The 27188-nt window shown below is 48.6% G+C and overlaps 12 protein-coding genes across 12 annotated transcripts in view; 7 read left to right on the forward strand and 5 right to left on the reverse strand.

The window, feature by feature from the left end:
• Positions 1–314: 314 nt before the first annotated feature.
• Positions 315–1821, reverse strand: FOXG_02402 (uncharacterized protein; the record flags this gene model as incomplete). Its single annotated transcript, XM_018379846.1, has 4 exons — positions 315–1277; positions 1323–1529; positions 1606–1719; positions 1777–1821. 4 exons carry the CDS (start codon positions 1819–1821, stop codon positions 315–317), a joined length of 1329 nt encoding a protein of 442 aa, XP_018235971.1.
• Positions 1822–2908: 1087 nt separating this feature from the next.
• FOXG_02404 (uncharacterized protein) lies at positions 2909–4031 on the forward strand. Its single transcript, XM_018379847.1, has one exon. It carries the CDS (start codon positions 3010–3012, stop codon positions 4015–4017), a length of 1008 nt encoding a protein of 335 aa, XP_018235972.1. The 5' UTR covers positions 2909–3009; the 3' UTR covers positions 4018–4031.
• A 420-nt stretch (positions 4032–4451) lies between these two features.
• FOXG_02405 (catalase-1) lies at positions 4452–7417 on the reverse strand. Its single transcript, XM_018379848.1, has 3 exons — positions 6855–7417; positions 6541–6781; positions 4452–6299 (listed from the first exon to the last, which is right to left on the reverse strand). Exons 1-3 carry the CDS (start codon positions 7071–7073, stop codon positions 4543–4545), a joined length of 2217 nt encoding a protein of 738 aa, XP_018235973.1. The 5' UTR covers positions 7074–7417; the 3' UTR covers positions 4452–4542.
• A 495-nt stretch (positions 7418–7912) lies between these two features.
• FOXG_02406 (uncharacterized protein) lies at positions 7913–10896 on the forward strand. The gene is made up of 7 exons (XM_018379849.1): positions 7913–8232; positions 8280–8354; positions 8400–8637; positions 8686–8838; positions 8882–9707; positions 9754–10681; positions 10728–10896. The coding sequence occupies exons 1-7, from the start codon at positions 8070–8072 to the stop codon at positions 10760–10762; spliced, it is 2418 nt and encodes an 805-aa protein (XP_018235974.1). The 5' UTR covers positions 7913–8069; the 3' UTR covers positions 10763–10896.
• Positions 10897–11212: 316 nt separating this feature from the next.
• On the reverse strand, positions 11213–12118 carry FOXG_02407 (uncharacterized protein; the record flags this gene model as incomplete). The annotated part of the gene is made up of 2 exons (XM_018379850.1): positions 11213–11689; positions 11826–12118. The coding sequence occupies 2 exons, from the start codon at positions 12116–12118 to the stop codon at positions 11437–11439; spliced, it is 546 nt and encodes a 181-aa protein (XP_018235975.1). The 3' UTR covers positions 11213–11436.
• A 688-nt stretch (positions 12119–12806) lies between these two features.
• On the reverse strand, positions 12807–14156 carry FOXG_02408 (uncharacterized protein; the record flags this gene model as incomplete). Its single annotated transcript, XM_018379851.1, has 1 exon — positions 12807–14156. One exon carries the CDS (start codon positions 14154–14156, stop codon positions 12807–12809), a length of 1350 nt encoding a protein of 449 aa, XP_018235976.1.
• Positions 14157–14466: 310 nt separating this feature from the next.
• On the forward strand, positions 14467–14865 carry FOXG_18312 (uncharacterized protein; the record flags this gene model as incomplete). Its single annotated transcript, XM_018398379.1, has 3 exons — positions 14467–14604; positions 14691–14721; positions 14861–14865. 3 exons carry the CDS (start codon positions 14467–14469, stop codon positions 14863–14865), a joined length of 174 nt encoding a protein of 57 aa, XP_018235977.1.
• Positions 14866–16141: 1276 nt separating this feature from the next.
• On the forward strand, positions 16142–17826 carry FOXG_02409 (uncharacterized protein; the record flags this gene model as incomplete). Its single annotated transcript, XM_018379852.1, has 5 exons — positions 16142–16398; positions 16430–16560; positions 16622–17492; positions 17548–17715; positions 17766–17826. 5 exons carry the CDS (start codon positions 16142–16144, stop codon positions 17824–17826), a joined length of 1488 nt encoding a protein of 495 aa, XP_018235978.1.
• Positions 17827–19831: 2005 nt separating this feature from the next.
• FOXG_02410 (uncharacterized protein) lies at positions 19832–21939 on the forward strand (the record flags this gene model as incomplete). The annotated part of the gene is made up of 3 exons (XM_018379853.1): positions 19832–20008; positions 20061–21647; positions 21712–21939. 3 exons carry the CDS (start codon positions 19832–19834, stop codon positions 21937–21939), a joined length of 1992 nt encoding a protein of 663 aa, XP_018235979.1.
• A 648-nt stretch (positions 21940–22587) lies between these two features.
• Positions 22588–24740, forward strand: FOXG_18313 (uncharacterized protein). The gene is made up of 2 exons (XM_018398380.1): positions 22588–22703; positions 22757–24740. The coding sequence occupies exons 1-2, from the start codon at positions 22650–22652 to the stop codon at positions 24656–24658; spliced, it is 1956 nt and encodes a 651-aa protein (XP_018235980.1). The 5' UTR covers positions 22588–22649; the 3' UTR covers positions 24659–24740.
• Positions 24741–25130: 390 nt separating this feature from the next.
• FOXG_02411 (uncharacterized protein) lies at positions 25131–26953 on the forward strand (the record flags this gene model as incomplete). The annotated part of the gene is made up of 4 exons (XM_018379854.1): positions 25131–25424; positions 25476–25991; positions 26040–26231; positions 26282–26953. Exons 1-4 carry the CDS (start codon positions 25242–25244, stop codon positions 26951–26953), a joined length of 1563 nt encoding a protein of 520 aa, XP_018235981.1. The 5' UTR covers positions 25131–25241.
• Positions 26954–26991: 38 nt separating this feature from the next.
• The window catches only part of FOXG_02412 (uncharacterized protein), a gene marked incomplete at its 3' end in the record, with an annotated part of 3569 nt that continues 3372 nt past the window's right edge, over positions 26992–27188 (reverse strand). Inside the window, exon 4 of the mRNA XM_018379855.1 lies at positions 26992–27008. Within this exon, the coding sequence (XP_018235982.1) occupies positions 26992–27008 (17 nt within the window). The remainder of the gene's footprint in view (positions 27009–27188) is intronic.

The raw sequence follows: 27188 nt of genomic DNA on the forward strand, positions 1-27188 counted from the left end.
AGAAGATCTAGATACGCGGGGAAATGATGCACTAGAAAGCTGAAGCGGGTCAATCTCATTAACAAGAACTCCAACGTGATCGAGCAGCTCGCGACTACAAGAAGTGGAAAGATCGGTGAAGCAATTGATACACCTATCCTATCTTTTAGTCTGTCGTAAGGTAAACCAATCTTGTAACACTAATACCCGGCCTCTATCGGCCCCTCCACGGCATCCGTCGGAGCCTCGGAGCCGGTACCTCACAATCTCATTCCTCATTCGTTGGACAAGCTCTCGTGACAGAATGACAGTTCCTTAATCTCAATAATTCCGCTCTAGTCAGCCGGCTCAACGCTCTGCGGATTTCTGAACACCTGATCCGGATCCCACCTCTTCTTTATCTCCTGAAGCCGTTGAAGATTGTCCGCCCAGTAGAGCTCCTGCGCCGCCTTTCGGTCGAGCCATGCGTCGACGTATCCGGCATAAGTGGAGCGTGCGCCCGGAGCCGACCGTTGGATCCGCTCGTGAATCCCGTCCAGGAGCTTCCGAGTCGCTGCCGATACTTTACCCACTCCGATGCCGTAGGATTGATACATGATGACACTGTCCCGGTGTGGGTATGCTGTTGCATTGACGGGTGTATCCATCATGGCGCCGCCCTCGGTATTGAAGATGATTGTGAAAGGTGTCGATTTGCTGCGAGAATCCTCGAGGTATTGAAACAAGTTCGTGATCGCCGTGTCATTTAGAAGATCTTGTTCATTGAGCGACAAGGACTTGGAATAGAACGCTGTCGGAATGCTGGCTAAGGTGCAACCAGCGGCTTCAGCCTCATGAAGCAAATGACCCATCCAGTTTGTAAGCCACACTGCACCCTTGCTGGCACCAGGAAGGCGAGCAGGGATTCCCGACGCCTGGTACTTGGCCTCTGAACCGAAGAAAGTTCCCGTGATGAGGGCCCCTAGAGGTTGAACGACGAAGAGACTTGCGAAACGTCGGTCCATAGTTGGGTCTCCTACCAATGCCTGCCATTCCTTGTATAAGCCGGCCGTTTCGGTTTGCGAGTTAAGAGTAAGGCTGTAGCTGTATTGGACAATATTGCCGGGCTCCGGGCGAGTCTTGACCACGAATCTGGTCACGATCCCGAAACTTGCTCCAGCGCCGCGCATTGCCCAGAAGAGATCTGGTGTTCTGTTTTGGCTGGCGAGATAGATCGTGCCGTCTGCTGTCACGACCTCCATTTCGACGACGTGATCGAGAGCACCTCCCCACATTCGAGATATAGGTCCAAGGCCGCCCTTGAGTTGTTAGCGAAAAGCAGATATTGGTTGGAGGAGGCCTACCACTGTCAAGTGGCCTCCAGTACCAACACTTGGACAAGTACCATGGGCAATGGCTCGTCTCCCGAATGTATGAAGATTCTTGTCTAGTTCGCCAAGGTTGGTGCCTGCCCCAAACGATGCGTACCAAGTTTCATTGTCCATCTCGAAGTCCTTGAGGTTGACTAGGTCGATGGAAACGGCGCCATGGTCGCCTCCCAGGCCATGTTGCTACTCATTCAGCTTTGTTCTACACGTTCAAAGAGTTAGCCTACCCGTAGGAATGGCCTCCAGACTTTGCCTGCACTTTGAGACCACTCTGTTTGGCGCACTTGACAGTCTCGGAAACTTCAATGACATTCTGAGGACGGACGACAGCAGCTGGAATCACTGGGAACTCGAGATTGAACGGCTTCGCCCACTAAGCGAAGAGCGGATCACTCGGGTACGTGACGCAGGAGCTGCGGTTCGCACAGACGGCATCGAGACAGTCGCGGATGGAGATGCTGTGACCGTTGCCCATATTGAATAGAAAATTGATAGAAAGAAGGATGCTTCTGAAGCGTGTGAGTTTCTTCGTAGGAGAAGAAAGTGGACTTTCATACATATCGATAAAGATTGTACTAAAATGTCAGGCGGTTCTAGGATGAGGGTCTTGAAGAAGGTCGCACGCGGGATGCCTGTGATGTTCTATTGGGCATCTCCGAGATCACTCCCGAGGTTCATGTTACTTCCGTTTTATTGGAGTTGTACAGGCATCAGTTCGGAAGCAAACAGTTTTGATGGTGCCGGCAGTCGCGACCCGATATGAGCCACAACTCGATGGTGTAGGCAGACCACGGCGATGTCTGTGCACTGCATAAAGGCATGCTGCATCCATATGCTATCATATTGAAGCCGTTATATTCTGCAAGAGTATTGTTTGATATGATCTCATTGAGCACTTTTTCAGAATTACAACGATGTATGAGGAAGCAGTCGCGGAGAGCGACAGAGTCAATGTACTTGCACATATACATCGGTCCCAAGGTCATTCAAACCCGCTGAGAAAATGTCAACAAACACTAAATCAATAACCACCTCTAAATAAACATCTCAAGGAAGCAAAGTGTTATTGATAAAGCCCAGAATACAGATACTTCAGCCTCATTTCCAGTCCAGTGCCTACCCTTTCAGGACACAAGCCAATTAGCGATATGCAAAATACAGTTACAAGCGTCACACCAAGAGCTATATCGTGCTTGAATGCCCTCTGAAAATTTAAGGTACTAGTTACATTTCGTTGAAGACCGACTGAATGTAAGTGATGATGTTAAGGCAACGAGCGATCAGTTAGACAGAAACTTCATTGGCAACTAGCTGCTCGTGATTATAAAATTATCCTAACTTTGGGGTCTGATACCATAAGCCTAATCTAAATTCATGTAAGCTTTAGGCTCCTTTAGTCTAGGTTCATCAATCTACTGAAGAGTGCATTGGGTATAAGCTTTCTTGGGTTGCGTATGGTCAGATTCCCTTTACATAAAGGCAAATCGAAACTCTGTGAATGAGATATGACTCACAGAGGCACTATAGATTGATCCAGCATTTACAGCCTTGCTTCATAATATGTCGGTTGAACCACGACAAAGACCTCAGCTTCCCTTTTAATTCGGCTTTATCTTCATTTACCATCATTTTTTCGCACATCTCGACGACTTTCCAGACAACCATGGAATTTAACAATCTCACGCTCAAGCCTGATTGTCCAAATAACCATCCGTCTTTTGCTTTTGATGATGTATACCGTACCTACAAAGACGATCAAAACCCTGAAGCCCTCTTCGGAAAGGCGTTACGCTACCTTTCTTCCTTGAGAGTGAATCACGCATCGGCGCAACAGGAGATCATCCGCGGCAAGATCATGGAGTCACTTTTCCACACAATTTACGGCAGCAATCGTATCGAACAAGCAGGTCTAGGTTGGGATGTCACACGGTATCTCTGTTATAAGACCTTACATGAGCCCGACTCCATACTCGAAGTCAATGAGGATGATTCAGCCTTCAATGAGAAGGTTAGTGACCTATATGCTGCGGATCCCACTTTACGAGGAAAGTCAAAAAGTTATATTGTTCGCGGCCGTCGCGAAGTTATCCAGCACGTGAGAGCCTTCAATTACATAATGGACAGATTCTGGGTTCATGGGGACGACCTAATGGAGGATGTCATTAAGAAAACGCATGAGATTCTTTGCAAAGGGGTTTCAATCATCGATCCGGGTGCCGAATATCCGGACGTCCCTTACGAGAAATACGCAGGACAATATCGAGATGTTCCTGTCGGCGCCGGAAATACGATGTTCGTCATGCCGCAATACGTGCCTGCAAAAATGGCCGAGATGTGCGCGAATCTCAAAAAGCATATCGGCGAAAATGAGTCTTTGGATCCGTTTTCACTCGCTGCCAAATACTCACTTCGGTTTGTTGAGATCCATCCCTTTCAGGATGGCAACGGACGAATGTGTCGTATCATCCTTAACGCGATCCTATTACGGTATGTCGGCATCTTCATCCCAATTGGGGTGACTGAGGAAGAAGTAAATGAATATATAAACATCAAGAAGAGAGCGTCAAGGGATATGGAAGGCCATGGAGAGTATGCTACGTTTGTTTTGAAGAAGAGTGTGAGAAGCATACAGAAGTTGAAACAGAAGGTCAACGGGAAGAGAGCAGCATAAATAGTACAGTCCGTGAGTAAGAACTACGATGAGTTCTAGTTAACTTACAAGATGAGATGAGATAAAATGAGACGAGATAAGAGATAAGAAGCAAACACCCGGGCCTCAGTACTACTCCCATCACGTCCAATCTCATAATAACTCATCGAATTTTATCAGAACTCACCATAAACTCATCATAATATTATATAATATATGCCTAAACTCATAAAAGCTTAGGGCCTTCACGGCCCAGGTCAAAGGAACCTTAGGAATATATCCATTAGGATACCAGCCGTCGAGGCTCACTGTAAAACCATCTAGATTCATTTTTTCGGGCCCCGGAAGAATTAATACTCGGAAAAAGAAGTTTAGCATATCGTGAGCTTGAAAGAAGTATTCGCTGATGATAATGATTAACGTAACACATCCAAGCATCATAAATTCGGGTTTGTCACAACACCAAGTGAGAGTTTATGTGATTAATGTATTGACTTGAAGATTCAAATTGGCTCGTTACATAAGTTGGTATCTTTCAATAAATCATTAGTACGCCACCATAGTGCTCAATCCATCCAGCTCTCGCTGCCAGTTACGGTGCTGGCTGATGTTGTACACGAACTTCTCTAGGAAGCCCTTGGCATCGGAAGCAACGGTGACAATCTCCTTGAGGCTGTCAGGCGAAGCATTCTTCAGAGTAACGACGCCATAGCTGTCGATGACGCCGCTGCCGTCTGTCTCAGAGAGTGAGACCTCGGGAAGCTGGATGGCCTTGTTGATCAGATCAACGGCCTCGCCAGTACCACCAATCGCCTTCAGGTGACCGAAAGCCTCGCGGATGTAGTGAAGAGCTCGGCCATTCTTGGAAAGGGTCTGGATAGACTTCTGGCCGCCAGGAACGAAGATAGCGTCGAACATGGTGCTTCGCTGGCCCTCGAGGTGGTGGTCGGGGACGATGCCCTTGGATGAAGAGGAGTCTTCGTTAGCGGAGAAGATAGCGGAGCGTCGGGGCCCGATGACGAAGGGAAGGGCGCTCTGGGCCTTGATTGCGCCGTACATGGCATTGAAGGCAATGGGGTCGTAGCCATCAGCGATGATGATGGCGATACGGCGAGACTTGATGGTTGGAGTCTTGGGAAGGAAGTCAAGCTGGCTCAGGTTCTTAGCCTTCTTTCCGGGGTTAGGCTTGGCATCGATAGGCTTCTTGCCGCCGACCATCTCTGCAATAGTGTTGGCGAGCTCCCCATCAACTACACCAAGACGTTCAGTCAGGCGTTCGTAGACAATAGCTTCATCGCAGTGGTCCAACTCGAAGGAGAAGGCGGCCTGAACGTGAGCCTTCTCGATCTCAGAAAGAGAGTTGTAGAAGAGCTGAGCCTGAGAGAAGTGGTCCTTGAACTTCTTGCTAAGAGCGCGCTGCTTGATACCGGCAATCTTTTGCTGGTAGTCAACGTAGGCACCCTCCTGGATAGTTGCAGCGGGCTGGTGGCCATATCGGTTAGGCCAGTAATTGACCTTGCCCTTGGAGATAGTGTGTCGCATGGCACCATCTCGGTTGAAGTTCATTACTGGGCAAACGGGCTTGTTGATGGGTAGCTCTTCCCAGTTAATACCCAATCGGCTGAGCTGGGTATCCTGGTAAGAGAAGTTTCGGCCCTGAAGCAAGGGATCGTCCGATGGACCAACGCCAGGCACAAGATGGCTGGTGCAGAAAGCGACCTGCTCGGTCTCGGTGAAATACTCATCGACGACTCGGTTGAGCTCGAGTTCTCCAATATAGCGGACGGGAATCTGGTCTTCCGGCCAGACCTTAGTAGCGTCGAGAATATCGAAGTCGAAATCGTGCTCTTGGGATTCCTCCAACACCTGGATGCCGAACTTCCATTTCGGGTACGCGCCGTTTTCGATGGCCTCCTGAAGATCCTTGCGGTGGAAGTCAGGGTCCTGACCAGCAAGCTTAAGAGCTTCATCCCAAACTAGGGAGTGGACTCCGAGCTCAGGTGTGAAGTGGAACTTGACGAATCGGCGCTCGCCCTTGTCGTTAATGAGAGTATAGGTGTTGACGCCGAAACCTTGCATCATGCGGTAGGATCGAGGAATTGCGCGGTCAGACATGGCCCACATATACATGTGAGTCGCCTCTGAGTGTCCCCAGACGAAATCCCAGAAGTTGTTGTGCGCGGACTGTGCTTGGGGAACTTCGTTGTGCGGCTCAGGCTTTCCTGCATGGACCATATCCGGAAACTTCATGGCATCTTGAATAAAGAAAACAGGTATGTTGTTCCCTACTATGTCGAAATTTCCTGCCCTTTGTTAGCTTTGCGTTCATTGAATTAATCTGATGATGCAGTTTCATGGTGTTGTTGTGTTGTTGTGCTCGTAGGCCTTCAAGACCATAAACGAAAGGTTTCGGGCGACGGAAGAAGGTACGAAGGGGCAATTGAGAGAGGGTATCTAAGAGTCCCCAGGGAAGAAAAGTAAAAGGGAAAAAGGATGTTCTGTTGCACAAATGCATGGGATTTGGTATGGAGGGGATTCACAAACCTTCTTGTGTGTAGAATTTCACCGCAAACCCACGGACATCGCGAACGGTATCAGCGGAGCCGCGGCTTCCCAAAACAGTTGAGAATCGAACAAATACGGGAGTCTCTCTTGATGTGTCGGTAAACACGCCGGCTTTGGTGACATCTTCCGCAGATTCGAATAGCTTGAATGTGCCGTGGGCACCAGCACCGCGGGCGTGGACAACGCGCTCAGGAATACGCTCGTGGTCGAAGCGATGAATCTTGATACACCATCAGTATCCAAATTCTCCAAAGTCGAACAAATCTGAACGATCCATATATGGAGTAGCATACCTTCTCACGTCCAAAAGCGTCCTCAAGAAGACTGGCTCCGGTCTGATCCTCGCTGTTCACGCGCAGCCAGTGATCGGTGTTATTCTGCTTCACTCCATAATCGGAGGTAATTCGAGTGTTCTCGCTGGGCTCAACGATGTTGGCCTTGAGCTGATCGATCTTGTCGTTTCCGTGTCCCATGACTGCGTGTTTGATAGCTCCGGTAACTTGCTCGGTCATGTCGAATCTTGGCCTTTATTCCTGCGTAAACAAAGAATAATTCGCTGAAGAATAAATTTGAAGGATTACGGGTTTCGAGATCTTTTGTAATGTTTCGAGATCACAGTACCCATAAGCTGTCCGACTTCAGAGCACGTTAGCTTTACGTCACACATGCGTTTGTCGATTGAGCTTTCCCCGCGGGCTGGATAAATTGGCAGCTACGATGGGACGACTTGTTGAGAATAGTCGTCATGTTTCGTCAGGAACAAACATGATTGACCTATGAGAAGCTCAGAATTTCCAACGAGGAAATATGGAATGCACTTTCTGATGCGATCGTGATCTGTGTTTGGGAAGGAGGTGCTTTTACTGTTACACCAGGAAAGAAAGCTCCGGTTTTTGTATCCCCCACTTTCCGTATCTGTCTGGCACTTGCCTGACCTGCCGTTGAAACAACTCAACAAATGGCCGAGGTTGGTTTGTAATGGAGAATTGATGTGGAATCTTGAGGCTCGATGACCGCTACAATTCTGGATTTAGCAGGGATTGATGTCTTTCTATGGATCTTCGAGAAGGCGGGTTATATTGATCTTCAGCAAACTATCAACAAGCAAGACAATCCCATATAGCCGGATCGATTTTCAATATTTGCGTGTATGCAAGCCAAAAAGCCTCATTTATGAATTTAAAGTTTAGAATTTCTTCAACATTTATCTCCTTTCAATATCCGACATATCCGTTACTGATATGTTGCTTCACAAAGATCCAAGTTGTTACGTGGGGCAGTTGTCAAAGCGACGTCAACCTACGTCATCGATATAGCATCATTCCCTGCTTGAAACCGCGTCACTATCAAACAGTTTGAGTGAAATCAATGTAGTAAAAAACTGCCGATTCTTCAATCGATGCAATCTCATGGTGCCTTATGTGACCGACATTTCTCTTCCGTTTCTTGGTTTCGTGAATCTCCGTTCAGCTTTCCATCAACTCCAGATTTGATATCAGAAACTCGAGATGCCCAGTGAAGTGATCGATCGCCCTAATCCGGCTCCGCTGGACAGTCATCTTCCAGATGTAGCTCTGGAATTGGCACTCAAGGCGCCCAAGAAGCAGCTGGACAAGAAGATCGCCCAATCGCTCAATGATTTCCAGCATGCGGCATGCTACATTGCAGGGTGTAAGTGAGGTCAATTAGTGCGGCGCATGTGGCTAACGCTAAGACAGCCATGATCTTCCTGAAAGACAACGTCTTACTTGAGAGGGACTTGAAGTCAGAAGATATCAAGCCACGATTATTGGGTATGTGAACATCGCTCACTTTGGTGCCTAGCTAATGCTTCAAAGGCCACTGGGGGACATGTCCGGGCATCATCTTAGTCTGGTCGCATCTCAACCTTCTCATCCGCAATCATGATCTGGAAATGATCTTTGTGATCGGGCCCGGTCACGGTGCTCCTGCTGCTTTGGCCTCACTATGGCTCGAGGGATCTCTCGAGAGATTCTTCCCTCAGAAGTATGGCGTTAGCAAGGATGGCTTGCGAAACCTCATTACCGGGTTTTCGGTTCCTGGAGGCTTCCCTAGGTGAGATAAGTGTTAAACGTCGAGATAAAACCAAGCTAACCAGTTCAGTCACATCAACTCCGAAACTCCGGGATCTATCCACGAGGGTGGTGAGCTAGGCTACTCCCTAGCTGTTTCATTTGGTGCCGTCATGGATAACCCAGACCTGATTGTCACTTGTCTTGTTGGAGATGGTGAAGCCGAGAGTGGTCCCACCGCAGCGTAAGTTGGTTGCATCTTTCCATGGCATTTAGTAACTGTTTAGTGCTTGGCACTCCATCAAGTACATTGATCCCGCCGAGTCTGGAGCCGTTATTCCCATTCTGCATGTGAATGGCTTCAAGATCAGCGAGAGGACGATTTATGGTTGCATGGACAACAAGGAACTCTCCAGTTTGTTCGCCGGGTATGGATACCAGCCAACGATCGTGGAGACGCTCGAAGAGATCGACAGCGAACTCTCGGATGCTTTAGAGTGGGCTGTCAACGAGATCAAGAAGATCCAAGAGGCAGCTCGAGATAAGAAGCCCATTGTCAAGCCACGCTGGCCCATGATTGTCCTTCGAACACCCAAGGGGTGGACAGGTCCCAAGAAGGTTGACGGCGAGTTCATTGAAGGCTCTTTCCACTCTCATCAGATCCCTGTTCCCAACGCCAGCAAGGATGAGGAGCACCTCAAGATTCTTCAAGACTGGCTCAAGACCTATGATACAGCCCACTTGCTCAAAGACGGAAAGCCTGCTGACAGTATCTTGGAGATCATTCCTCAAAAGGATGAAAAGCGACTTGGACAGCTCAAGAAGACATACGACCCTTATCAGCAATTGGAGGTTCCTAACTGGAAGACTTTTGCAGTGGAGAAGGCTTCGCAAAACAGCTGCATGAAGCAAACTGGCGATTTCCTGAACCAGGTCATCAAGGAAAACCCCAAGAGCTTCCGTATCTTCTCTCCTGATGAACTGGAGAGCAACAAGCTCAGTGCAGTCTTTGAGAACACAGGCCGAAACTTCCAGTGGGATGAGTTCTCTCGCGCCCAGGGCGGCAGAGTTATTGAGATCCTCTCCGAGCATTGCTGCCAAGGATGGATGCAGGCAAGTATTCCGGGCTGAAGTCGGCGGTTATGCTAACAGCTACCAGGGCTACACACTCACTGGTCGAACGGCACTCTTTCCCAGTTATGAGTCTTTCCTCGGCATCATCCATACCATGATGGTGCAGTACTCCAAGTTCAACAAGATCGCGCGCGAGACCAACTGGCGGGGCGATCTCAGTTCAATTAACTATATCGAAACCAGCACTTGGGCCCGTCAAGAGCACAACGGCTTCTCTCATCAGAACCCATCCTTCATCGGCTCTGTTCTCAACCTGAAGGCTGAGGCGGCACGCGTTTATCTCCCTCCCGATGCCAACTGCTTCCTTAGCACCATCCACCACTGCTTGGGATCTAAGAACTACGTCAACCTTATGATTGGCTCGAAGCAGCCTACTGGTGTCTTCTTGTCTCCCGAGGAGGCTGCTGAACATTGCCGAAAGGGCGCAAGCATCTGGGAGTTTGCCTCAATTGACAGTGGCAAGGAGCCCGATGTTGTGATCGCTGGTATTGGTGTTGAGGTTACCTTCGAGGTTGTTAAGGCTGCTGAGATCCTTCGCGCCTGGATCCCTGAGCTTCGAGTCCGAGTCGTCAACGTCACGGATCTCATGGTTCTGGCCGCCGAATCCCGTCACCCACACGCACTCAGCCGAGCTCACTTCCTGGACATGTTCACGGAGGACAAGGCCGTATGCTTCAACTACCACGGATATGCTGCCGAGCTTCAAGGTCTTCTCTTTGGACGCCCAGGTCTGCACCGCATGACAGTGGAGGGATACAAGGAGGAGGGTAGCACCACTACACCGTTCGACATGATGCTCCTCAACTGGGTCAGCCGATTCGACGTCGCGAAACGTGCGCTCAAGGGCGCTGCCGAGTCAAACGACAAGATTAAGTCCAAGCTTGACGAGACACTCAAGAAGATTGACGACAGAGTTGCGGAGGTCAAGAAGTACATTCAGGACGAGGGCAAGGGTAAGTAAACTCCATGCACCAATAATGCAGCGCTAACAAGTGACAGATCCTGAGGACTTGTATGATATGCCCAAGTTTTAGAGGTTTAAAGAGGATTTAATGGTGTAATTAAACTGTCTAAGAGTAATTTGAAGACATGAGCGAATGAGACTACGATTTTGCATGATCCAAGCTTTGCCCGATATTTCGTGATTGCTGCAACGCAAGACCACTAAGGCCACGTCTTGAGAGAAATGTGGTATGAACAACAAGTGGACAATATATCGACAAGTTCCTTCGTCATTCTGAGTCTTTACACGGCGGCAGGATATAGTCTGTCTCGAAGAAGTCGAACTCATCCCCAACTTTTGACTCGACGGTCATGGCTGGCATTGACGAGGGTGCGAGCCAGGGTCAACGTGGTCTAGACTCCAAAGCTTAGCCAATCAAAACGCTCAAATTGACGCCTCAAGCACGATTCAGGCAATTCTGAATCTCGGCCGGAGATAACATGGGCACGACGAAAACGCAGTTGCTCAGACATCATGGAAGCAATATACTTCCATCGCACCATAAGCCTTGTCTCATTTTTAGGCTTCTCAATAGGCACTCTGTGTCACGGAATCTCTTGTTCAATGTGCACAACAAATTGGATTTGGGTGCGGTCTTACCCTCTGTTTATGCCATACTCTTTCAAGTCCTCTCTCTCCCATAACCCATGATAGCCAAGGTTAAGTATACATAATACAGCAAGTCCTAGCATGATATGGAGCCCATCACATTCCAAAGTACAACTTTGGCTCCTCATACAAATCTTTTGACTCCTTTTCCTCCTTCTCCTCCTTCTTCTCACCACCCGAATCGGTGGTCCTCCCCTTTTTAGCTGGGTAGTTAAGCAAAGGGTTCCGCTCGTATGTGTCCGTTCCGTCAGATCTTGACTGTCGCTCCTGCTCGAGTTTGGAAAAGTATTCACTATAACGATGTTGACGAATCGCCTCGCGGTTTTCCGTTCCGCCGTTTTCCAATAGCCTATAAAAAGAATTGTCAGTGGCATTTATTTAATGGCACGCCAGGTAGCAGTTGAGGGGGCAAGGAAGCATCCGTACGAAATACCTCAAGCGATAGTTCATAGTAGTTAGAAATCCAGAGGCAGTATATCTCTTACATAGTATTCTGATACTCCTTCCAGTCCTTCTCGACGTTTTGCCTTTCTAGCAAGACTTGCCATGCCTCCTGCAGCTCGTCTGCAATGCTTTCATCGGTCCCCTTCAGCTGTGTGAGAATTTTGACAGCCTTTGTGGCATGGTAGACTCCCGCTTCGGGGAACCTAGCCATTTTCATGTGCAAGTGTGCGGCATGGTAAGGATTCAGGCCTTCTTCCTCGACCAGCTCATTGGCCAACCTCAATGCTTCGAGAGCATGGCCATCTCTTTCGAGACTTAGACAGTGATTGAACATATCATGCAACTCCGCTGACTTCTGTTAATCCCCTGACTTTTCCCGAAAACAGATACGCACCTTGGCGGGTTGTTGGCATAAGAACTGGGGAACTCATGGTCGATACGAAAACGGGGATATGGTTTAATTGAGTAGAGCTGTGGTTTTTGTGATGAAACAAGAATGATGGTGATTGTGATAAAGATTATGATGGAGAAGAAGATCATCCTAGAGCGAATTGTCGGTAAAGACGAAAGACATGAAAGTGCCGTCCTTCACTCTTTGGATGTGTCAAGTGACAGGCAAGAAGCAGCTGACGATGGGAAACCGAGTACATTCTCGTCTAGGGGAGGAGCTAAGCATGGCACCTCAGCATGATGACAGTAGCTTTCTCGGAAAGTTCGCATGTTTTGGTCAAAATTTTAGCGCTCATGAGATATTCCTATAGGAAGGTAGTTACGATAGTTTGTCGTAATCCTCACGGAACATGGGGCAATGTAATGAGCTACGCTACAATGGATGTAATATATTACTGCGTGTTAACCAAACCCTGCGCAACCAAGGTTATGAAAGACAAAAATAGGTACATAGGAAATGACTTCCATTTGGAGACGCAATAAAGTAACGAAGGAAGAACAAGAAGTTTGTGTGTGTCGTATACGTTGCTTGTTTCCTTTTGCATTGCTCTCCACCCCGAATGTGCGACCTTTCAAGGACACCAACGCTCCACAACAACTCCCCGAACACGTTCCAACACGTCAAAATCGAGACCCTCTTGACGAAAAGCAACAATAATCATGTCAAAATCTCGTTCAAGAGTCTCGACAGTCCATTCGGCTTCATCAAGTCGTGGAATCTGAGGAACTGCGTTTTGCGACACGAGAGGATCAGCCCAAGTGACATCGACCTTGCTTGTTTCGACCAAACGCCTCGCCAATTCGAGACCAGGGGAGTTGGCAAGATGTGACTGCCCACGCTTGAAGCCAATACCAACCACAAGAACGCGTGGTCGCAGACCGTTCCTGTCAACGCTGCAGAGGCGCGTCACAGCGCGTTGTGCGATTTCGGAAGGACGATCCCGCATCTTCTCAGATGCTGCCCGCAGAAGAGGAAATCTGCTGTTAGAAAGCAAATACCATGGATTGACTGGAATGCAATGACCACCAACACCAAGGCCTGGTGAGAACGGGAGGTAGCCAAATGGCTTAGTGGCAGCTGCGCGACAAACTTCATATGGATCGATGCCATGAGCACCACAAGCATCCGCCATCTCGTTGGCGTAGGCGATGCAAACCATGCGCTGACAATTCTCGTACAGCTTCATCATCTCGGCAACTTCTGGCTTCGACACTGGCACAACGTGATCGAAACTCTTCGAGTAGAGCCTCATGATAGCATCAAGCGACCCCGGGACCACGTCGTCGAGTCCAGACACGATCTTCGGTATGGAGTGAGCTGATGGCTCGGTGCGACCGGGATCAACGCGTTCAGGAGACATGCCTGCGAGGAACCCACGCTCTTTTGCGAGAGGGCCAAGAAGAGCGCGTGTCATTCCCACTGCCACCGAACTCTCCACGACGACCACAGCGCCTTGGCGACCGTAGAGCTTGACCACGCCCAGAGCACTCCGGAGGTATGATGAGTCGATTGTTTTGTGATCAATCAGAAGAGTCGGTACTGAGATGAGAAAGTGGGTGACTTCAGCAAGATCTGAAGGCTTGCACGTGAACTTGGCACGACTGCCGACAGGTTGCTTCTGAGTCAGCTGTTGAGTTCGAGCTTCTGATACATCGTATCCAAGTACGTCGTGGTTTTTTGAGAAAACGTCGACTAGATGCTCGCCAACATAGCCGACCCCTATGACAGCAACGAGCGGCTCAGCAGTTGCTTCAATTGGCTTTGACACCACGTTGAAGACATCTTCTGCCTCTGAAATTTCACTTGGAGGAGTGATGTCGTAGTATTCTCGACTGGAAATGTTCCACGACTTTGTTTCTGGCTCATGACTAACAAAAGGAAGACCCTGAACAAGGAGGCTCTCGGCAAGAATTTGAGCCATGATGGTAACGATCGACAATTAACGAGTGGATGAGGTGAAGTGAGAAAAGATGCAGAGAAATCATTGGGGTTCGACGGGAGCATATGTATCATCAATGGACGACTATCGGCTCGTATCGAGCGATCCATCTACACTTCTGGCTTCACAATGCGACCGATGAATCGAGAACTTTTCCTTTCCGTTCCAAATTCAACGGCTATACCATGCGGCGTCAGGCCTCAGTAACCGGAGCTTTCTTACACGATACTCCGAGCCTCAAGTGGAAACTTGGCCTACGACAGGAATTGCCCCTGAATAGCTTGCCGCACGAATGCATCTGGCCACACAAGATCTTTGCACCAACCAAGATGTGATTGTGAAGTCACAAAGACTGAAACTAGCAACCGCCACTCCGCAATCCCAACTCGAGGAAACTTGCGAGGGCCAATACAGCCTCACCGATGCCTTGGTTAATCCCCTGTATCCTATGCAGGAGTCGACTAGCCTGGAAGCACTGCATCTATTTCAGCTGACGTGCCTGAATTAACATCCTAGCTCAGTCAAACTGTTGTACAGGATGACGAGGGTATGTCGAAGTTGAAGATCAGTCAATTCTGACTCTATTTCGCGAATACATTTCCAAGGAAGGATATGTCATCGTACCGGGCCGCGCTTGATCTATTGGAAAGCTTATTGGCTCAATGACTGATACGCATTCTTGCTAGCTTGACTACAGGATCACTAAAAATCTTGCGTTGAGAACATGATTGAGAAACCAGGGGATGAAGCCTCAAGTCAAGCTTGCGGGCTGTTGAGTATCGTTTCCGATGCCAAGACGGATTCACAAATATCCATGAGATTATTAATGCGTTTGACAGGACAACCTCAACCGTTTGAGGACGATTGCATATGAGATGCTGGCAGTCTATTCACTGTGACACGGTGAAGGACAATATTAGGAACACATCCTCAGTGTGGGGCCAGAAACTCCTCATCAACCCGACAGCGGAAAATGGAACAGCCTTGAACCTGGCAAGGCTATCTCGCCTGGGATGTTGACATGGCTTGCTGAAGTCAAGCTGAATGATGTTACACAAGCTGACGGAACACGTCAGTTCCTTCCCGACGGGCATTAAGCTCACTGTCCCTGTTTCGTGTCCCGGTGGCGGTTCATATTTTTATCACGACAAGGATGAAAGACAAGCGTCTTCGAATCGGTAGCCAACCTTCAGAACTATTCTAGACCTTGTGCAACGATACACGAGAGACATTGAAATGGGACGAATACGAGTATATGCGCCAAGAAAAACTCGGATAATCCGACTGGAAGACGCTGCAAAAGCAAGGATAGCTGCAGGTGACCCGCGTTTTTGGGTGTCTCTGGGGACAGTTTCCTCCATGGCCTTGAGGCTGATAGCATTGATCCTGGATATTGTCAGTTCTTGTCGGCGAATCATCACATTCGAGAGCCAACTCATCAACATCCGTGTTGATGAGAATATTGAAAACCTGAAGACACAATCAAGTCCTCCTGCTTGGCATGGCATCAATGGGTCAATATCTGCAAGTCGAATATTCTTTACATTGTCAAATCAGAGCACCATCGACATGTAATTGCCCGAAGAGAAAACAATAAATCAGAGACAGTGGCCTCACCTGATGATGGCTGGCTTGTTGTTGGGGATGGCTTATATTGATCTCGACGTGGATCCTAATTGACCATTAGGTGACCTGGTATGAGGCCTAGGCTGCCAGGCCAGTACATTCAACTCGGCTGACGGTCTCTCGTGTTCAAGATGCAGAATTTGGGCGTTCAATCCCTCTTAATTTTAAGTTGGATGTTTGCCTGGCTCAGGAGCTGCAGTTACGCGTGCCCCACGTAGATAAACTCCATCAAGGCTTCATACAACTACCCATCGGCCGCTCGCATCGCCACTCGTTCAACTCATCATTTTACCTTCTTTCGTTCCAAATATATTGCTTCCGTTTCATAACTATCGCTCAAAATGAAGACCAGCCTTCCCGTCACCCTTGCTTCCCTGTTGCTCCATGCAGGGACTGTTCTGTCTGAACCAGTCTTCGCAGCTGATGATCTTTTGTCATTGCGCGATTCGAAGTTGAGGAAACGTGCTGAGTGTGGTCTTGGGATTGGTTCGTGCAATCCTGGATCCTGTTGTTCAGAGAGTGGCTTCTGCGGAACAACCGGAGACTTTTGTGGTGGTTCTGCTTGCCAGCTTGAGTACAGCGATTCGTGTGATACTTTGTAAGTGCTATCTGAAGCTTGGGAATCACAGAAAATATCTTGTATCTTCCAAGTCCTCGTACTGCAGTAACGGACATGAAGCTGACATCGAGACCAGTTTCGGGCCTCGTGGAAGCAGCACGGAAGGGATTTCTCGACCACAGCTTGGCAATGTCCCGTATGGTATGTCTTTGCATCAACTTTAATGGCCGTCTGCATTATTAGATGCTCACAGCAGAAACAGGCACTGTCATCACAACTTGCACTACACCCGGTGTGATTGCTCTGACATTCGATGATGGCCCTCTCGATTACACCAATGACCTCTTGGATCTTTTGGATGAAAGAGACGTCCAGGCCACTTTCTTTGTGGCGGGCAACAACAGGGCCAAGGGACATATCGATGACTCGTCCAACCCATGGCCCGCTGTGATGAGACGCATGTTCTCTGCAGGTCATCACATTGCCAGCCATACTTGGACTCATCGCAATCTCAACGAGGTCAACAGCACTATCCGAAGATCTGAGATGATCTACAATGAGATGGCATTCCGAAATCTCTTTGGTTGGATTCCGACCTACATGCGGGCGCCATACCTCGAGTGCAACGCCGCATCTGGTTGCCTCGATGAGATGTCTGAACTTGGCTACCATGTTGTAGACCAGAACATTGACACGAAGGACTACGAAAATGATAATCCTGCCCTGATCCAAATCTCCAAGGATCGCTATTCTTCTGGAGTCTCGTCCAACTCAGACAACAACCAGTATATTGTTCTGGCACATGATGTCCATGACCAGACTGTTCACAATTTGACTGCTTTCTTGATCGATACTGCCCAAGATCGTGGATACAGGCTTGTGACTGTCGGAGAATGTCTTGGTGACCCTCGGGAGAACTGGTACCGAACTGTTTCCAGAGGCCGAGATGTCACATCGACTGAGTCGGCTACCCCTACCCGAACTGTCCCTCCTACCAACGTGTCGGTGACAACGAGCACAGCTACTGCCACTGGTGGTCTTGTAATTTCCCCAAACCAGCAATGTGGTGGCAACACAGGCTACACTTGTCAGGGTTCAGCCTTCGGAAGCTGCTGTTCCTGGTATGGCTACTGGTACGCCTTCCCCCGCTCTATTCGTAAAGATTTCAAGCGTACTAACATTATCTAGTGGATCGAGTGAAAGCTACTGTGGAACAGGCTGTGATGCAGACTTTGGGTCGTGCACGCCTTCCGGAAGCGACATTCACGACACCACCAACGGTCTTTGTGGTCCAGGTGTCAGGGCATCATGCGGAAACTACGGTGACAAGACCTGTTGCTCTCAGTACGGGTTCTGGTAAGTACCCTCCTAGACCAGGATATCAAATCTTACTGACATGTACACAGCGGCAATAGTGCTGCTCACTGCGGAGCTGGTTGCCAGGGGGGCTTTGGAGAGTGTAACTGAGTTGCATTTTATCCATCAATAGGATGTTAATGTTGTGACTCAGACGGGAGAGGCTTGTGGAGAGGGTAAGACAGTGATAGCTGTCGGGATATTCTTGTTTACTTTCTTGTATCCTTCCAGGATCATTAATTGTCCACGTGTGGACCTCTTTAGCTGGTATTTAGACTTAATTGGTGTTGATTGATGGTAATTCTGCAATAAATCTTGTTGAGATAATCTATCTCACATGCTTTCAGCTGAGCATGAGCTGCATGGAACCTTTTCCAGATAGACTTTCACTCTTGCTGAAATTACGAGTCTGATGTCTCACAACATCAAACGTGCATTTAAACTTGCAGAGCCTCCTGAAATAGAAACCCATGCAGCGAGTTTAGGACTATATCCGCTGTATCACCACAAGAAACGCGTCATGGCCTCACTTGGACCTGCATATACCAGATCTTAACTCTCATTGGATAAGCCTAACTTGCAAACGACCAACCAACGCATAGTGATCGGCGTGGGGTTCCGCATCCCGATCGTTACACAACATCTCGGAATGCTACTGGACGTAGAAGGTTACACAACGGGGATATCTTGTCAGTGGCCGGGATATGTAGGTGGAAGACTGGGATGTGCTGAAGGGCCGGGATACATTTGTAGATACCAGGGTGAAGGGCCGGGATGTTTCGGTGAAGGACTAGGATATGTACGTGAATGACTGGGCAATCGGGTTGTGGATATCGTCTCGTTGAGTCTTGCATATTGCGTGCTGAGTTTGCTGGCAAAGGTGTGGCTGCATATAATGGTGCTTTTGTATAATATGTTTGTTTAGTGGTGTGGATGAGTGGGCTGCTGCAGGTCCGGCCGTGTCTGTTCGGGTTGGGCCGTGAACTTAAGTTTAAACTTGAAGCGGGATCTTGATATCTCACTGCAGGTGTTGTGGGAGAAGGTTCTGGATGGTGTTGAGTCATACTGCGAGTTCAACTCGGGGAAGTTGTCGTGATGGCACTGCGGAACTATTCGGTTTACGAACAATGCCTTATTCCATATTCCTCTTCTCACAACAACATATACAAGTGACTCTAATGGTGGAGTTGTCACATATCCTGTCAAGCAGAGAGCTTCGTATTCTGACATCTAGATCTCCCTCCCCTCTGCAAAGATCCGAAATACCAGATATACATACCCTGTTCCTTGTAGTGACATGCCAATGCATCGAGGCCACTCTGATATTGAATCTCAACAATCCCAACAAGTAAAAGATCCACGCATCGAGATTCCACAGGCCTCATCCCGAAATAATCGCCCCATACGGTTCGGGTGAGATTTGCGGTGACACAACAAACCCAATTGCCAACACTCAGGTACTCTCCCGCTGCCTTGGCTGCATCTGACCAAGCAAATCCGTTTTCATATTCAGTAGGCTATTTCAAAAATAGCCACGGGCCGAGTATTCGCAGCTGATATCAAGGATCTTGCGCGTCTCCCGTTGATCACTTCACCCGTGTTTAGCACTACGGGCGTATGCAAGGTCTCCATTTCAGGACTATTACTTTTTCAATTTTTGTAAAAATTGCTTTCCCGTGATGGAAGCATTGGTCAGCGGAGATCCCGTGCCCCCTCTCTCGTGTGCTGTCGTGTTATGCTCGTGAGGACCAACGGTGAGGCTGGACGGCAGTGTGAGGCCTTTGTAATATTTGTTTTTGGGGACTAGTGCTTTTGTGCTGGAGAGATCTTGCTATAGCTTCAATGTCCCCCGACTTTGGATGTTGGTTTCTGTTCGATAGGAGATAGACTCATCACTCGCTTTTGGGTTTTGTTGGAAGGGTATTCTTTCGTCGGGTCTTTGACCTTGTCACTCGCTTTTGTCTCTCGTTATTCTCGTTGCTTCGGTCTACAAACTCGGCTCCAGGTTTTCGATTAGTATTCGCTAGAATTGTAAGTATCCTGAGCCTGTGTCGTAGCATATACTAAATTCTCTAGCTAACGCTTTTGATCGAACGGGTCCAAGTCAACAATCGCAATGGCCAATCTTGTACCTCCAGGTTCCGCCAGGGAATCATCCTCTTCGGAGACAGGCAATACAATGTCTTTTCACAAAGGAAAGATGCCTGCTCTGCCATATGGTGGTGGATCTGGTCCTTCAACATCCCACGGTCAAATCCCCCTCAGGCCAAGCGGAACAATTTCCAGAGATTCAGTAAGTCCCCTTCAACATTTGACTCTATACGTTTTATCCTAACAGGCTATAGTCCGTTATCCGAGGCATCAACGGCGGCTTCCATCCTGGCGCCCAAACCCCAATGTCGGGCGTAACCCACGCCTCCTGGCTCACCAACAACGGCAACGAATCGAACCTCTCCTTCACGTCATCCATCATGCAAGAAGAAGCCAAGCTCCGATGGGACTCCGACGAAGAGCTCAAAAAAATGTCCAAGAGCATGCTCCGTCTTCAAAAATGGAGTCTCATCATCGGTCTCGTCTCCATCAACGGCGCTCTCATCTACGTTGGTTGGAAGTACTACCAGGTGTACTATTTCTTCCTCGTCCTCTTGAGCTCAAACACTGTTCTTCAGTCGTTTATGTGCATTTGTATTATTCTTCATTGGTTCATTACGCATGTTCTTTTAGGGTGGTGGAAGAGGGAGGAGAATGTTCCTGCTGAGCCGGAGAAGATGGTGCTGCTTCTGCCGTGCTATAATGAGACGTATCAGGAGTTGACGAGGTCTCTTGATTCGCTTATCGCGCAGAAGAATATCGACAATCATCCTCGTGTCATCTTCATTGTTGTTGATGGAAATGTCCGTGGGCCGGGCATGGAGAAGACTACACAAGATTATCTTCTCCAAGATATCCTCGAGCCTGGTCCCTCTCGAACCTTCGAAAACGGATATCGCGCCCGAGACGGTTTATTCATGCCTGTCAAGACACAAACCGGGTTTTACAAGGGTATTCCGTACGTATTCGTCGGAAAGCGATACAACCAGGGCAAACGCGACAGTCTCTGCTTCGCGCGCTCTCTTATTTACCACTTCAAGCAACGCTCTGAGAACATCGTCACCATGTTCAACAATGAGCTCTTCGAATACATCGGTAACAACTTCATCAATGCTGGTCTTGATGATATCACATACCTCTGCGGTATGGATGCTGATACTGTATTCGATGAATACTGTATCTGGGAGATGATCAAGGAGATTCGAAAGAACCCAAAGCTTGTCGGTGTTTGTGGCCATGTCTGCGTAGACTTTGATGGTCACAATTGGGGATACTGGTCGCTGTACCAGTCTGTTGAGTATTCCCAAACTCAAGGCCTTCGACGCATGTTTCAGTCTCGCATCACAGGAAAAGTCAATTGTCTTCCTGGATGTTGTCAACTCATTCGTGTTGACGAAGCTACCTTTGGCGATGCTGTTCTTCGGGAGCGCTTTGGATACTGCCCTAAGCCAAATGATATTATGACACAGCACATCATGGGTAATTACTCCGAAGACAGTATTCACGCCTCCATCATCTTCAGTCTCTTCCCCGGCAAGCAAACCGCCCAAGCCCTCCGCGCCAAAGCCATGACAATCGTTCCCCAAGACTGGAAAGTCTTCCTCTCCCAGCGCAAGCGTTGGGCTTTAGGCAGTATATCCAACGAGTTCGTCATGATCTTCCGCCCCGGCATCATCCTCATCGAGCGTCTCCAGAGTCTCATCGCCGTCATTACCTGGGCAATCACCCCTTTCATCATCGCCGCATTTGTCGAACTCCTCATCGTCTTCGCCAAACGAGGTAGCGAGGTGATGCAGGACCCCGTGTTCCTCGGTCTCATCTGCGTGTTGTTCTTCCGCTATGTGAGTCACACTCTACCCCTGCAGCAAATCTCACGCCAAGAAAGCTTGGCTAACATCTTTGCAGCTTTACTCTTTTTGCATTGGCTTCTGGCTTCCGCGCAACAACCTCGAGCGCGCGCAGTATTTCGCAGGCTATGTCATGCATCTCTTCACATCGCCTTTTATGAACATTATTATTCTGGTTTATTCTCTGTTTCACTCTGATGACTTCAAGTGGGGTAAGACGCGTGAAGTTGTCAGGGGTGTTAACGAGAAGGATGGTGATGCTGTTGGTGGTCGGGGCACACACTGAGGCTGGTAAAAACCTCTACATTATCTTCTACATATTTTTTTGAGTGGTGGGTTTGGCTTGATTCAATATTGAGTGGTTGAAAACAGACTGGAGTATACGGACCGGTCATCATTGTATTGTGTATTTCTTGTTACAAAACGATTCCGATATTACATTTTCAGATACGGAAGAACCAATGATTACAGAGATCTTGGTCTTCACTTCTTGTGGCGCAACAATGACACTCGAGACAACCACGTGCTGTTAAGTTGCATTAGTTGACTGTTGACGTCTGCGAATTGGGTGTGCCAAGATAAGCCCAACCGATATCCGACAGTATGGTCACTATCATACAAAGCCAAGAATCGAGAGGGTAACTTTACCATTAAGGGTAGCTCGACACGCCATGACCAACTTAACGCGTAACAATCAGTTATCAAAGTCCTATCTCAGTGTCCTCATGATCACTGCATTCCTATCAGCGAGATAGACAACCCCGCCCGTCCCGTAGATAGCAGCAGGGACTTTTTATCTTGTTTGGGTATAGCTTCATTCTCACAAGCCACGCCGATCTTCATCGCCAACGGTTCCCCTCCTATTGGCTCCTCGGCACATGCCAGGATGTGAAATCCGGGGGTGGATACACGCCAAGAGCAGCTGGTCAACAGCCTTTTACGTAGCAGACCTCGTGGAGCTCTCTCATCTTAGCTTTTTCTTCATGTAATGACAATATGAAAGGTCAAGCAAAGTCCCGCTCTGGCTGTAGGGCCTGTAAGAGCAAAAGGGTAAGTATATCCGGATCAGCTTACCCTATTCTCACTAATGCTGTGATCTGTAGCTCAAGTGTGACGAAAGCAGGCCTGGCTGTAATAATTGCATTGCGAGGAAGATTACTTGTCCGGGGTATCAGCAAACTCTCAAGTGGTCCACCAAATATGAGCGGCGAAAGGACAAGACGAGTGATCCTCCTGATTTCAATCAACTCATCTTTGCTGCATCTGAGTCGGTTCAACGTCGCGGTTCTGATGTGACGGTATCTCCACCTCAGAGCAGACGGTCGTCTACCACTTCGCAACAAGCTTCAAGTTCTGCTACGGTGCCGTCGGTTCCTGCATATTTGGCTGCCGACTCAAATCTTGTATGTCAAGAAGCCAAGGACATTAAGAGTACAGCCAATGCAGCTACGAATTGCGGCCAGCCATGCAGCAGTTCTCGAAGGCGTTCAACATTGATACCACCTAACGTCGCGGGCAATACGTCGCCTTCAAACAACATGCCTCTCATATTATTGCCCCAAGAGCCAACGCCGAAGACCCCCGAAGAAACCGAGGATCAAGCCATCGCTCTCTACAGACGACGCTCATCATGCTATAAAGCAATGAATACTCCAACAACCATCTCTGAGCCATCAACATTCTTAATTGAGCTCTGGTTCAAATCTGTCTGCGGTTCATGGGCAGCATATGACTCCCCTACCAACCCTTTCCGGCGGTTAGGATCCTCCCTTTGGGGCTCCTCAAGACCTTTATTCTACTCGCTTCAAAGCATGGCAGCTGCTTCTCTCACACGAAGACAACCTCAGATCCAAGAAATCGCTGCATCGGCCCCACGAATAGCAACCGAGGCTATAATTCAGGAACTCAAAGATCTTTTCGAGTCGCCGAATAGTGTTACCACGATACCTCACGCGCTTATCATATCACTGTTCTGTCTGAGCTCATCGCTGTGCTGGATGGACCACAAACAACTTGGCCTGCAATATCTACGACACGTACGCGTAATACTAGCCCTACTCGAAATGCGATCCGAGCACCTCTCAAAACAAGATCAAAGTCTAGTTGGCTTCTTCAAAGAATGCCTTATCTACGAAGAATCCGTTCGCAGTATCGTGACAAGCACGAAGGACGACATCAGCACGCTTACAGAATGGACACCAGCGACGTATCCACCATATGACTTTGTCCTTCATCCTTGGACTGGTGTTCCGCCCAAAATAATTGCTTTGTTTGGAAAGTCTATGTCGCTCTGTCGCAGATCGCGAGACACCTGGCGGAATTGCACTGCACCGACGTATGAGGTTATGTGGCAGACAATGATCGACATTAACGAAGCGCAAATCCTCGAAGAGACACTTTTGTCCGTGCAAGTGCCGAAGCTTATCAGCGACACGGCAGATGCTTATACGAACAAGGGCCAAATTAATCTCGATTTACATAACGCTGCAGAAGTTTTCCGACTCTGTTCATTATTACAGCTGTACCAAACATTTCCAGATCTTGTGTCAAGAAGACTTCCCGAGAGGATTAACGGGAGTGTAACACAAGTTACATGGCCCACGTCCCTCGCGCTTCACATCACAGGCCTCTTGTCCAACATCCCTGCCTCATCGATCCGGTGTCTGCAACCCTTGCTCTGTCTCGGAGTCGGCTCAGGATTGCGGTGTAAGACGGTATGCGCCGAGGAGAAGCCACCGCAATTAGAGCTCCTAGACGCCACCTCCGATGAGTGCTTACTGAGTGAGGACTCTAACCAAAAACATTTTACAGACGTGAACTTGGCGCGTGAGTTTATCGTCGAGAGGCTCAAAGGGTTTGGCAATGGTCCAGCTGCTGGGCCTATTGTTGTGCTACGGGAGTTACTGCAGGCTGTGTGGTCGTATTATGATTGTGAAATAGTGCCGGGGTCTATTCATTGGCTTGATGTTATGGATGATTTAAAGTACGAGACTGTATTTGGTTAGATTTGAGGCCAAACGTAGCTCTATGTTTAATTGCTTAGTTCGATACCCAATTCCAATAGCAAGTCCCTCTCCTTTACTCTCGCAGGCAGTAGACTCATATCATGTTCCCCAACCACCGGCACATCACTCCAGGATCCCTGTGATGGTCAATCGAACTTCCCGTCTTGGCAGCCACATTCCGTTCAGCTGCACCCACCATCAGAGACATAGTTACACAGTTGCTGGGATTTCTTATCTTGTCACCAACACAGACCATTCCTTATCAGGGTTGAGTTACCGTGTAAAAACCCAGTGGATTGGTCTGCGCGCGGGGTAAACCACCTCCCACGATAGCTACACCACACTAACACATTCTAGGAAAAAATGTCCCGGCTAGAATTAGAATCTGGGGAAGGGGGGGATGCTCGTGATATCACCGTGTAGTAGGCGTCACAGAAGGTTTAATTTCTGATAAGGGTGTGTGTGTGTGAGAGAGTGTGTGTGGTTTATAATACAATGCTGTCGCCGCACGTTACATGTCAACGTCAACCTCAATTCCCCCTACTTCATCATACCTAATTGTTTCTTTATTGTTACCGTCAATATGAATCACGCGGAGAAAGGTGTATCAGAAAAGGGGAGTGATCATGAGCAGGCTAAGAACTATGATCATGCTGTTGGTGATGCTGGCGATGCTGCGGACTTGACGGCACTTGGGTACAAGCCTGAACTCAAGCGTAACCGGTCAATGTTTACACTTCTTTTCCAATCATTGGCAATTGCTGCTGTAAGTCTCGCGCAATTCATTCAATTGTATACAGTGGCTAATTGATGATAGATCCCCTATGGCTTCGGCGCACCGCTTATCAACTCCGTCTACGGCGGTGGCCAACTAACCATGTTTCTCGGCTGGATCATCGTCTGTATTCTCGACGAGTGCATCGCTATCTCACTAGGCGAACTCGCTGCTCGATGGCCTACATCCGCTGGTCCCTATTACTGGTCTTTCCAAATCGCATCGCCAAAGTACAGAACTGTCCTGTCTTTCATCACTGGCTGGACATGGCTTGTGGGAAATTGGACCATCACTTTATCCGTCAACTTTGGCTTTGCTTCTCTTCTCGCTGGAGGTATTAGTATCTTCTTGCCCGAGTACGACTGGCAGCCGTGGAAGCTCGTGTTGATCTTCTACGGACTTTGTGTGTTTACGTTCTTCATTGTCGCATTTGGCAACAAATTCCTGCCTACTGTGGATACGTTTTGTGCAGCTTTCACTGCTATTACCATCTTCATCGTTTGTGTTTGTCTGTCAACTAAGGCAGAGGAGGGCAGACATTCGGCAAGTTACACACTCGTAAGTCCGGCATTCCCCGATCAGTCGCTTGTTTACTAACCAACTAAGGGCAACTTTGATCCCAATCTGTCAGGCTGGGGGGATTTTGGTTTCTGGATCGGCGCTCTGCCATCTGCTTACACGTTCTCCGCCATCGGCATGATCACATCCATGGCTGAGGAATGCGGCGATGTTACAGTTAAGCTCCCAAGAGCTCTCGCCCTCTGCGTCCCCGTCGGCGGCATTGCAGGCTTGTTCTTCGTAAGCCACATCTATCCTCTCTTTCACATCAATTCACTAACAATCACCAGATCATCCCCATCTGCGCAACTCTCCCCCCTCTAGAAGACCTCCTTGCAGCACCACTAGGCCAGGTCCTCCCCATGATCTTCTACAGAGTAATGGGCACCCAAGCCGGTGGAATCGCCCTTACCGCACTGGTCCTCATCGTGACCCTCTTCTGCTCCATCTCCATCACAGTCGCCGCCTCACGAACAACATGGGCTTTCGCACGCGACGAAGCCATTCCCCTCTCAAGAGTCTGGTCAAAAGTCAGCAAGCGACACGGAACACCCATTATGGCTCTTCTCCTTACGACTGTCATCGAGATGCTTTTGGGTCTTATCTACCTTGGTTCAAGCTCTGCCTTCAACGCTTTTATCGCTGTCGGTGTCATCGGTCTCGCTAGCTCGTATGGTATTCCTATTCTACTATCCATGCTCACTAATCGAGCTGGAGTCAACACTGCGCCTTGGACTTTCGGCAAGCAACTTGGTTGGGTCATCAACGTTTTCGCACTAGCCTGGATTTGCTTTGAGATGATTCTTTTCTCTATGCCTGTTGCCATTCCTGTTAATGCTGTGACCATGAACTACGCCGTCGTTGTGTTCTTTGGCTTTATGGCGATGTCGGCAGTTTGGTACGTTGTGCACGCGAGACATGTGTATAAGGGACCACCAGAATCCGATGGCCTCAGCAAGTAGGATGGAAGTTTTGGAGTTTGGGATCGTTTCTCATGTTTTCAATGGGCATCGTCCCCTGTTATCTTGTATATACTTGTAGTTATCATCAATCGTAATGTCACCAGAGTGACCAGGGTCTGCCTTCTTCCTGAGAATTAACGTCGTGAAAGTGTGAACATAGCAGACTTGTCGAGGATCCCGGCGTCCATAGACACGGGTTTCCTGCGACTTGTTCGTGTAAAGGGGTCATAGTCGC

This window comes from Fusarium oxysporum, chromosome 5 (genome assembly GCF_000149955.1).
Source record: "Fusarium oxysporum f. sp. lycopersici 4287 chromosome 5, whole genome shotgun sequence".
NCBI lineage: Eukaryota > Fungi > Ascomycota > Sordariomycetes > Hypocreales > Nectriaceae > Fusarium > Fusarium oxysporum.